The 12,480-nt window shown below is 45.8% G+C and overlaps 1 protein-coding gene across 2 annotated transcripts in view; it reads right to left on the bottom strand.

Annotated features, from left to right (window-relative positions):
* The window catches only part of slc2a4rg (SLC2A4 regulator), a 41,019-nt gene continuing 28,539 nt past the window's right edge, over positions 1 to 12,480 (bottom strand). The window contains exons 5-9 of one of the 2 annotated variants that reach the window (XM_079274466.1): positions 11,872 to 11,972; positions 10,334 to 10,607; positions 8,919 to 9,053; positions 6,737 to 6,834; positions 1 to 4,912 (exon numbers count right to left, since the gene is read on the bottom strand). In XM_079274466.1, the coding sequence (XP_079130592.1) occupies positions 4,765 to 4,912; positions 6,737 to 6,834; positions 8,919 to 9,053; positions 10,334 to 10,607; positions 11,872 to 11,972 (756 nt within the window). In that variant the 3' untranslated portion in view covers positions 1 to 4,764. The remainder of the gene's footprint in view (positions 4,913 to 6,736; positions 6,835 to 8,918; positions 9,054 to 10,333; positions 10,608 to 11,871; positions 11,973 to 12,480) is intronic. The other variant, XM_079274467.1, reaches the window with a different exon arrangement.

Genomic DNA, 12,480 nt, shown 5'->3' with positions numbered 1-12,480 from the left:
TTCAGGTTTATTTTCTTTCCGTCACATTGATCACATTATCAGCATCACACATGGTCAACCATCTTTTCAAAGGCTTTTGACATTCACACAAATACTCCTCAGAAAGTGCTTCCTCCGTGTGTGTGTGTGTGTGTGTGTGTGCGCTGATGAAGGCCCGAGGCCGAGCCCACACACATGACACAACACACACGGGAGAAATCTTGCCCTCCAGTGAAGACCCGAGACAGACGTCACGTTTCCCCTCAAAAAGACAAAACGTGTGTGTTCATCAGGCTGCAATGAGCTTTTTCTTTTCATATTTAGAGGAAAGACAAGCGTCCGCCTTGGGTCATCAGTTACTGAAAGGAGACATCGAACACAAAACCCTTCAGTGTTGTATCTCTGAACAAAAAAAAAACAATGCTAGACATGCAAAACCTCAAATTCAACCAGACAATCAATCAATGAGAAAACAAGCAGGAGTCTGTTTTCACACCAGCCAGTTTTAGGCTCAGTAAAAACACAACAGGAGAAAAAAAAACAGCGGGTTAGAAGCCGGGACGAACAGTAAAGAGCACAGTAGACGAAGCAGAGAACTGAGTGGAGCTGCCGTTTCAATGCATTACATTTGATTTGGAAGGAGATCTATTGGCTTTGCTGCTGCTGGTTTGCACACGAAATTACAAAACATTCAAGAAAGAAGAACGCAAACTTAAAAACGTGGAAATAAAAATGCTTTTTTTTGTTTTTAATGCACATTTCAAGGGTTTAGTTTAGCTTAATATACTGGGTTAAAGGCTTGGATGGGACCCCAGTAAAGCTGGGTAGGACAGGTAACGAGGGGAAGAGGAGAAGGGAAGGATATGTTGGTTAGGAAACAAGTGGAAGACGCAAAAGTTATTTAAAACAAAAACTGCTGTCGGTTGGAATGTGCAGCGCAGGACAAAGATTCCCACACGGTGAACATTCTCAAAGGTCGAAACGGTATCCTGCCTGACGACAACAACGTAACGTCACAACATCCACCGCACGAGTTTCGGAGATTTTGGCGGGAGAGAGTCAAAAGACGAACAGCGCGAGCGTGTCGCCCAGACGTCACCGTTATGAAGCATCTCATCGCACAAAGTAAAGGTAATGAAGCAATACTGCATGGTTGCGTTATTTGATATGACTTAGCAGTGCGGCGACAGACGTGGGAGGGTTAAAAGATTTGGATAGAAAAACCAGGACGCGCTACAGGCAGTAAAGACGAGCCAGCAAAAAAAACACGTATTTTTGTAGGTTTTTACATTCAACAGGTTGTTTTTCTCCCCTTTGCCTCCAAGCTACAATATACATTGAATATTTTACGTGTTATGTTCACTATAGCTTCTCAATCGACTTTTTAAAAAATAAAGAAAATATTCTGAGCCAATATAGTGTAAAAGGAAAGCTTACTTTTCATATAAGATAACGAGAAAACAATATATGGAAAAACCAGCCTCCCGGTTGTCTTTGCTGCATATTTACAAGAAAGCCCTGAAACCGCCAATTCCACACGCATCGGCACTACGCGTCTCGTGAATCAACTTTCCCTGCAAATCCATTGACAGATAATCTCCATCTCGCCTTTCATGGGGTGAAATTGTATTTCTGCACAAATTCACCAGAATAAAAGTCCACCAGAGCTTCTCTGTACCCACAGTTCTCTCTGGCCATGAGCCAAGCGCCTACCGACACCACTCGAGTCTTTGAACGTCAGTTAAGTGCAACTTCAAAGAGTTTTACGAATCCACCAACCTTCAAAGTCTGTCCAGAACCATAAAACATACGCCGACGCCTTCGAAGTAATTTAAGAAAACTCGGCCGCGCGTGTCCGCGAGTTAGTGCGCATCCGCTCCATCTCGTTCTGCTGCATTATGTATTTTGGGAGACTAGTTATGGCCGCATGCTGAAGGACCTCTCACGACTCACTAAAACAATTATTTTATACTCTTTGGGGCCGCTAATGAAAAACAGCTGAGTACATCGCCCACCGCCCAGCCGGGAAATATTTAGCGATGAGTTTGGCTAACCCATAAGAGCCAACAGAACACACACTAGCGAGTACGCGTCACTGCTACGCGGGCATATGGTATGAAATGTTTTATACGACGAGTTTGAGCCGATTGACTGCTTACGTCACCTTTTGTTTTTGAGAATGAACGAAGCTGGTTTAACTACAGCGTGCGGCCCGTTCGTGTCTAGACAGCGATGGAAGGTAATCGTGGGTCATATTCATTTAATCACACATTACAGCGGGGGTGGTTTCAGACACATCTGGCGGAGATCTGCGCTCTGCTGAGTACCCCTTTTTAGTTCATATGAATTCGCAAGTAACGGCCCAAAATGTGTTCCGTGAGGTTCCTGAGAACAGGACGGACAACAGCGGCCGTCGAAAGGTGGAATAGTGCAACGGTCCTAAAGAAAGCGTCGGCCTCTAACCTGCTGGTGGAATCTAAGCTTCAGCTCAGTAAAACGTCAACGTGAAAGGAAGCACAAAGACGGGCTTCATGGATAAAGAGTATTTAGAGTTAAACAAACACCAGGCAATAGCGCATCAGTTATAGACATTAATGTGTAGCCACTGACAGACTGGTGTTTCCCATCACTGAGACAAGGTCCTCGGCACTCCTCCAAGGAAAGGCAGAGTGACTGACTACATAAGTACCGCACTGTACTTGCCAGTGCCACACTTCTACAACAGTGTGTTCAGCACAATAACTGCCTCAGAGAGCGAGACATTAACAGTCGAGATCACTTCCTTAGTAATGGGGGACCCCCAGAGGTACAGATCCCTCCAATCCCTGACACCCCATGTATTCCATCGGGCAGTGACAACACCCCTCAACCAAGAACAGTCCTTTCACGTCAAAATGTTTGATATAAAATGTCCACGTATAAAAACATGCCTTTGTAGTGCAATTTCATTAGGCGAGTATACCTTTTTTTCCTCCTTAATGTTCTTTTCATTGGCACTTTGTGAAGTTTCTGAACAGACGCTCATCTGGGACGCGCGGGAATAAAACGAATTGTTTAAAACTGTGAAATGAGACATCATTAACGACTAGTAGCCTAACACGTGTGCTCAATATGTCCCGACTTCAAGCCACCAACTAACAGTCACTCTGCGGATATCAAGACGTGACGATCGGTCGTCTTTAACGCGGCATCGCAGGAGCAGGAGCCACCTTTAGAATAAAGGCTGTCACATGTCGTGAGGCTAATTTAGTTTTTGACAAACAAATAAATTGAGTTGAAGCATCTTGAAAAGGTCAGTATCGTCAAATTTACCGAGTCAGAACAAGTTAAAAACGACTGTTTAGTAAAGTTAAGTCATTCATAAATTCACTACCGGTGCGTAGTTATGCGTAACTGTCACCCTTAGACGCTGCAGGAGGAGTTCTATGCTGCCGACCAAAGAACAAGTTGACTTCTTTCACTGTATTTGTAGAAACACACCTTTAATGCAGCAGAGCATCTTTAAAAACAAGCAAAACAAGCTTCTCCATTTGATTTCCTGTCGTCGTTGTACATCTCGGTTCATCCATAGAAACGCAGCAGGTCATAAACTGGGCTTTTAGAATGGAAGTGTGACATTTTATCGATTGGTGAAAGGGAACTCAAAGAAAAATTACAATTTATAACCATCTAAAAATCGATCACCTATATTATATCTAAGGCAGCCGTGACAGCTATTTTTGTTCAGGCCACTTCTAAAAAAGTTTTAAAAACTAATATTTAGCAAAGAAAGAATCAAGATCATTCCAAAGGATTCATCACATCTAACCAAAAAACAGCAAAAAAGTCTTGGCTCCTATGACGTCAGACAAATACGTTGGGTAACGCGTCTATTTTAAAAATAAGACTATTAAAATGCCCGATTCATCATCAGGATGCGATTGTTGGGAAACAACCTGTACGTTATTCACCGCCGTACATCAGTCAGGCTCCAAGTTAAAGATTCAAATGGCAGTTATTCATTCATCGGGGAAACAATCTGAGAAAACCGAAAAGAAAACTCAACAACGACGACGACCACCTCAACACTAGACAAACGTAATCCTGCCGATTGCAACGTGAAACTAGTAGTTGCTTCCGCATTCACTGCTGAAAATAAAACTCTGTAAGAAATAGATATTTATCAGACATCCGCTGTGGCTTCAGTTATACTCGAAAGACGACTTATTTCTTCAAGGTGCGCGTCTATGAGAGATAATTCATATATTGTGTACATCTCTGAAAAAATATTCTAAAAAGTCAAGGGGAAACTTTTTTTTGTACCACATGTGTGTGTGAGCACCTTTACAACAAGATATTAAAAGACGGTTAGCTGGCTGTGCCGAAGCTGCTTAATGAACAGGAAGTAGATATTGAACAATATGTAGATGAAGTGAAAGTCTGAATCCAGGAAGGCTGCAGAAGACGGTGATGCTAGATTTAAGATTACACTAAAACTGTTTGTTGTGAGAGAAACGGTGAAAAAACGGATATGCTACAAAAGTGTTATCTGGTGTCATCTTAAAAGAGAAAAGTCATGATTCACCCCATGAAGAGTAACTACGTGATGCTCCTATAATGAACATATTACACCAAAAAAGCTTATCTGAAGTCCTTAAACATTGCCTTGAGTCGAGACGTTTTCCTTATTCATGCGTTCAAAAAAGGTTTCCCAACCTGCCGGCATTTTTTTACCCCCCGCTCCCCCCCCCCGTCTACCCCGGTGGAACAGTCCACCTTCAGCCGTCGCGTCGAGTGAGGGAGAGCTCATTTCTTGGACTCCGGGTGGGTGGGACTGGATGGATAGTCGGTGAATCTCTGACAGGCTTTTTTCCAGCGACATGCCGTGCACCACATCTCCTTCTTCTCCATGCCGTACACCTTTCGGCACTTCTTCGCCTCTCCACGGGGTTTCCTTGGTAACAGCAGATGTGACAGCATAAGGACACGCAGACAGACATCCAGACGCCCACACGGGCACAGAGTCACACACGCGTGTGTGCGTGCAATGTGCTCCGAGGCACATGAATACATGTAGCTGTAGGGTCAGGTTCTTCCTTTCAACTAGTCAACATACAGACTGCTCTTTGTTGTGTGATCTGATATCTGATGTGCTTCCTGCTTTTCATCAAGCAGCTCAAACTACCGACAAAACAACTTCATCATTTCAACCAATATGTGGAGTTCAAAGGAATGACAGAGAAACATGAGCTCTACATCCCCGGAACCCGGAACCCTGACCGCTACATCCCCGGAACCATGACCGCTACATCCTCGGAACCCTGACCGCTACATCCTCGGAACCATGACCGCTACATCCCCGGAACCCGGAACCATGACCGCTACATCCCCGGAACCCTAAACCATGACCGCTACATCCCCGGAACCCTAAACCATGACCGCTACATCCCCGGAACCCTAAACCATGACCACTACATCCCCGGAACCCTAAACCCTGAACCCTGACCGCTACATCCCCGGAACCCTGACCGCTACATCCCCGGAACCCTGAACCATGACCGCTACATCCCCGGAACCCGGAACCATGACCGCTACATCCCCGGAACCCTAAACCATGACCGCTACATCCCCGGAACCCGGAACCATGACCGCTACATCCCCGGAACCCTGAACGATGACCGCTACATCCCCGGAACCCTGAACGATGACCGCTACATCCCCGGAACCCTAAACCATGACCGCTACATCCCCGGAACCATGACCGCTACATCCCCGGAACCCTGAACCATGACCGCTACATCCCCGGAACCATGACCGCTACATCCCCGGAACCCTGAACGATGACCGCTACATCCCCGGAACCCTAAACCATGACCGCTACATCCCCGGAACCCTAAACCATGACCGCTACATCCCCGGAACCCTAAACCATGACCGCTACATCCCCGGAACCCTAAACCATGACCGCTACATCCCCGGAACCCTAAACCATGACCGCTACATCCCCGGAACCCTAAACCATGACCGCTACATCCCCGGAACCCTAAACCATGACCGCTACATCCCCGGAACCCTGAACCATGACCGCTACATCCCCGGAACCCTAAACCATGACCGCTACATCCCCGGAACCATGACCGCTACATCCCCGGAACCCTGAACGATGACCGCTACATCCCCGGAACCCTAAACCATGACCGCTACATCCCCGGAACCCTAAACCATGACCGCTACATCCCCGGAACCCTAAACCATGACCGCTACATCCCCGGAACCCTAAACCATGACCGCTACATCCCCGGAACCCTAAACCATGACCGCTACATCCCCGGAACCCTAAACCATGACCGCTACATCCCCGGAACCCTGAACCATGACCGCTACATCCCCGGAACCCTAAACCATGACCGCTACATCCCCGGAACCCTAAACCATGACCGCTACATCCCCGGAACCCTAAACCATGGCCGCTACATCCCCGGGAACCTTAAACCATGACCACTACATCCCCGGAACCCTGAACCATGACCGCTACATCTCCGGAACCCTAAACCATGACCGCTACATCCCCGGAACCCTAAACCATGACCGCTACATCCCTGGAACCCTGAACCATGACCGCTACATCCCCGGAACCTTAAACCATGACCGCTACATCCCCGGAACCTTAAACCATGACCGCTACATCCCCGGAACCTTAAACCATGACCGCTACATCCCCGGAACCATGACCGCTACATCCCCGGAACCCTAAAACACAAACATGACCGCTACATACCTGGTTCCTGGTGTAGTTTTAGTCGGCGGCGTCAGTAAAGCGTTGGCGGCGTCGGCCGGCTGTCTCTTTTCTCCGAGGCCCCGGGTGTTCACAGCCCCCTGAAAGAGTGGAAGGGCATCATGAGAGGATCGCTCAATATGAAGCCAATACTATATACACTTTGACAAAGACGTACAGAGACCACTCCGTAATTAACCACTCCGTGATAAACATGGGCTAAACCTGTGTGTCAAACAAACGAGTCATTTCTGACCTGTTTTCAGTTTATTTCTGGAGAATACATAACGCATCACTATCGCCGTTTGCGTTTGTCCACGATACACGACGGAGGAAAATCAACTCGTTCCTTTCATTTACCAATTTGGCGTTCTCGCTTCCAAACTACCCAGCCACGCAATTATTCCCATTCATTAAATTGGCACACTTTAGGATCCTCCTCGCCCCGTGAATAAGCACCGATGTTAATGTCGAACAGACAAATCCAACTTAAAGGTTAACGAACAAATTCTTGGAACGGAGTTTTGGTGAGTTTTAGTGTCGTTTTAGGGTTTGAATGAGGTTTGTTTCACGGCGATTGAACACATCCAGCTGAAACTACTTGAGCACGGCGCCAAACAGACACGCGAGTGGATTCCACGTAAAATACTATTACATCTAAATGTACCTGCAGAATAGAGTCCTAAAAGCAGGCAGTGAGTCAGAAGTTTTGCACTTTCGGTTCCCTCGTCTAGAAGGCAATGCTATTTTTGGTATAATACCCTGAATATATAAATCTCTGAAGCGATAAAATGATATAAAATATGTCATTAGATACCAGTCATGAATTTGAGCTTTTACGAGTCTTGAAAAGGGTGGACTAAAAATCATAAAAGTGGTGTTCGTGACGATTATCTTTCTGAAACAAACAGACTTTGATGATTATTTTCTGACATAATCCAAAATAACTTTACAACAACGATTCATCCCTGCAACTCACTTCGCGAGTCTAAAGAGTGCCGCTGCTCCCACTGATCAGTTCAACATGTTGAGATCAATCTGCTCCGGCCTGATGTAAACCTGTGTGGGCTGCCTTAAAGACCCGCCACAGTTAAAAATAAATCCGTATAAAACTCAGCCGTGCGTGCTTTATCTTTGACGAGGAGCGCTCACATTCGGTAGTTTCCTTTGTGTCCCAGCAGTGGTTCCCCGTCAGTTTTATGATCGATTTTAAGACCCTTTTATTGGTCCGTAAATCTTAAAAGAGTTCTGTGTCTGAGGGACGCCTGATGTGCTGTTAAGATACAATATGTGGCCCCTGGATCCCTCCGGTCCTCCGACTGTCTGCTGGCTGTCCCACGAGCCCGGACTGATTCACGGCGGTGCTGCTGGAGCCGCGGTGGCCCCCGGCCTTTAAAACCGTCTGCTAGAGAGCAGAACATCTAGACGTTAGAGCGCATTCTAAAGTTTTTACCTGCATCGTTCTTTTAATCCTGAACTTTCAGTTATTGTATTCATATCTAAATCACATTCATCTTACATGAAGAGCAACAATATGATACAATGTAATGTTACGGCTGCTTTTACATTTGGGTTTCTGCGTCACTAGAAATGACAGCGTCCCAGGAAAAGTAATTGTACAACCTGAGTGACAAACATCTTGAATCGGACGCATAAATGTGCTTATTTATTGACCGTTGAGCTTCCGAAGCGCCAGAGGGCGGACAAACTAAATATACTGCGAAGAATCAAGACAAGTGGAACTCATGTCTCAGTTTCATGGACTACTTTATCACCTTTACGCAAACCATGTGAGGAAAGTATGACACGCACCACAACGAAACTAAATTAGTTTTGTCTCCAAAATATCGAGTCAAAAGCAGATGTTTACGACCTCCCGTCTAAAACATTTACAACCAAACAGGCCGTCTTTGTAAAATCCTCACACGTTTATGGCGCTTTTGTCGGTGAAACTATTTGTGACGATCACGTCTGAAAGTTGACGAAGAGTCACAACAACACGCCGACGAGCAGAAGCCACGATGTGCCGTTTAAAGACAGACTGATGTCTCGGTATCTTACAGATGATGTGTTAAAAAGCAGGAAGAGTGAAAAACAAAACAAAAAGTGACAAAAAGCTTTCGAGTGGAACCAGGAGAGATGTTAAGATTAAAAAATGAAAAGGCGTGAGATTAACCTCACTCACCGGGACGCCTTTGAAAATGACACGAGGGGGCGTCCACGACGCACTGCGGTCGGTCCCAGTCCCAGTCCCAGGCCCGGTCCCAGTACTTAACCCAGCCAGCTCAGCACCCACTGGGATACTCACTGGAGCAGTGGCCTGGAACATGGACAACAACCACCCCGCCATAGAGAGGGGGGGGAGGGGGGCCGGGGACAGTGCAGATAGAAACAGAGAGGAGCAGAACACAGGAACAAATAAAGATCACGGAATGAGCAGGGAAGGCATTCATTGTCTCACCTCGACATCTGAAACTCTGATCAGGCGTCAAAAAACAACATTTCTACAAATGAACACAACCTGTGGCAGCTTTGAGATCATAAAGATCACGAAGTTAGCAGCATCGGGTGGAAGAGCACAGCTCGATGAGAGTAGTTGTTTCCACAGCGTTTACATACTTTAGAGTGCAGTTTGTGTTGCCAGACAACCGTCAACATATGCGAAAGGACCGAGTCCAATGTTTGGTTAAAATATAAAGCTTCTTAGATGCCAAATGAGTCTCTCCCAGCTGAAACCAGAGCTTTTCTTTTTACCTCCAAGGGCGTGCAAGTGAGGAGAGAAGAAGAAGAACGAGGAGGAAGAGGAGGCGGCATGGATACCCACAGCCTCCACAAAGCAGTGTAAAGCAGGAATTTGAGCATGATTAAATTACTTTAAAACATATTCAGACTTCTTCGTGTGAACTTATGATAATACTTTTGCAAGAAAGTTTATTTTCTTCCCTTTCTCTCCGACATGAACGCCCACACTGGTGGAGGAGTTGAGTCACTCTGACCCTTCTTTCCCACACTGATCTCAAAATCTGAGTCCACGAGATAGAAAATCTGAAACTTTGCGGCTCTGCAGCAAACGCACCGCTTCATGTTTTCCTGTTGTTTTTAGCGGCATCGCAAAAGAGAAGTGGTTCTCACCCTGCTGATTCATCTAAAATCATAAACACACTTGCTGGATCATTTATACAAAAACAGTCGCAAAATGTGTTTGTCTTAACTCAAGAACACTAAGCTTCTTCGTCGGCCACATTCTGTTAAGAGTATTTGTGCAGCGAGTCAAATAAAAATCAGGCTACATTTATGTGATCTGTGTTTTAATATCTGTAGCGTCAGAGCGGCTGTGTAGGAAGCGTCGGTGAAACAAGACGGAATAATTGTGTTTATGTTGACTAAACCGAGATGTTCTATTCAATAAAGAACGTGGATTTAATTCTTTAAAAAGACATTTAACACGCTGAATTGCTTTTTTTCCAGCTGATTTATTCTGCGTATTTGTTACTCGTAAGCCCGTCAACGATACAGGTACGGTGGGCTTCAAGGCTGCAACGGCATCGTTTCTTTTAGGAGTCTAATTTGAGCGCGCGTGTCCAGTGGCGTGTGAAGTACCTGGTAGGCGTGGTCGGTCTGGATGTGGTAGAACACGGAGGGAGCCGACTGGCTGAGCATCGAGGGGGGGGGGCTCTGCGGGCCGCTCACGTCGATGTGCTCGGAGTGAGAGACGGAGGCGAGCGGCGAGGGGAAGGCGGGCGGAGGGTTGCTCGTGGTGGGGGAGGTGGGGGTGAGGCTGGACAGGCCCTCCGTCAGGCTGTCCATGTTGACCTCGATCTCCGTGTAGTAGAAGTCCTCCTCCCCATCGCTGTAGTCAGAGTCGCTGCCCCGCCTGAGGAGAGGAGCAACAACTACTTTAAACTGCTCAGGACATCAGGACTTAAACATCTCTTTGCTCTATTTTAATTCCTTAGGTAGTTCGAAAGCCTGTTTTTCCATTTCATGCTTGATTCACAACATTTAAAATATAATTTATGAAATACTGATAATGGAAATGATCTATTTTTTTTTTTTTTTACATTAAAGCTACATTATAAATACTAACTTGGGGTAATTGACTCAGTTATTTGAACAGAGTTTAAGAAGAAGTTCCTCTTCCCAGCAGCAGAGGGCAGTAAAGGCCAGTTTGATGAAGGGGCAATAACTGTGAGGAGGTTTAACTGCTGCATGGAGTAACAGGAGTCTCTCCCTCTCCCCTCTTGCTTTTACTATTAAATTAACATAAAATCATCATTATGATGATTTCAAATATTTCTGCAAAGTTATATTCAGTGATCTTTTAAGCATTGTGATGCAAAAGTATTACTTTATTGGGCAAAATACCTCTGAAAGGCACAAGATGCACGTCTAAAGAATCTGTAATACAAAGTCAGCTGGACGGACGTGAAGGCAGCTTTTAGGACACCGTGGTGGCTAAACGGTGGAATTACAACTTCCTGTTCCGTCACGTGATTGCGCCCAAAAAGACCATTTCCAGCAGACTTGCATTGGCAAAGAAGCTTCTGGGACACAGCGGGTCATTTTGGATGCGGAGAGTCTACGGGTCATTTTATACTGTGAAGTCCTCCTGCACCACTAGAGACACTTTCATGGGAATGTCTTAGTTCTCTTCAAACATGCACGAGCTGAACAGCATCCAATCGGTGACCAGTATAATGTGGGTCACTGTTCTTGTTTTACCACTTTACTAGAGCACAGTTTAACACCACCACCCTGGAGCTGTGGACAAAGATTTACTTACGCAGTGAAGGTCTTTAAAGATAAAAACAAAGCCCGTGTCGTTAGAATATAGTTATCAATGGTCATTAAATGTACCCCCACTTAGAGAACGACTCAAACTTTAAAATAATGTCAGAGTCACAATGAAGATCATCAATGTGACTCGAACAGATCGCGCTGCCTGGTGCATGCGTGCGTGTTCCGCTATGACTGTTGTGACGTCACCAATTGGTTTGTGGACTCACGTTTTTAAAGCCTCAAGTTCAAAATATTCTAATATTTACATTTGACATTCTGACACATTAAGAGACGTGAAGAAAAACAGTTAGCGGGTCAATCATTTGAGTTCTGCGTGTGTTGGTTTTCCTGCGACTCACCCCAGGTGGGCGCTGCGGATGTGTCTCTGGATCCCTAAGGAGGTGCTGAGGACCTTTTCACAGTTCTTCCACAAGCACTTGAACATCACCTTCATGGAGTTCTGAAAGACACGTCAACCACAAAAAAAAAAAAAAAACAGCACGGGTCAAACGAGATGCTTTATTCATTTATTCCTTCAACACTGGGAAAACATCAGCTGCCAGTGGTGGTAGAAACAGTGATGAAACCAAACACATGATCTGCAGAACAGTCCTGAATTGTAAACGGGGGGTTTATGCCGAGAGTACTGCCACGTTCCCGTCTCATCGGCAGCCTCAACACAAAGGCCTTCATAGGGGGCCGAGTGCCACACTACAAGGGACCAAACACTACGCCTCATTACAGAGCCATTAGAGCAGCAAGCCTATAAACACAGAAGCCCGATATGTGACAAGTTCAGACACATTCAGAGTAAACGAGAAAGACAGAGGGGACAATGAAACTGTACCCTTCTGTCTACCTCGTGTTCATGTTCACTGATCGATGAGCAGACTCTCATTCACTATTTTGACTCTTGCTGCCGTCTTTGCACGGTGTGAGCCGAGGTGAACAAAATCCATCTTACTGGG

This window comes from Melanostigma gelatinosum, assembly GCF_949748355.1.
Source record: "Melanostigma gelatinosum genome assembly, chromosome: 8".
Classification (NCBI taxonomy): domain Eukaryota; kingdom Metazoa; phylum Chordata; class Actinopteri; order Perciformes; family Zoarcidae; genus Melanostigma; species Melanostigma gelatinosum.
This window is presented reverse-complemented; position numbering and strand designations above follow the sequence as displayed.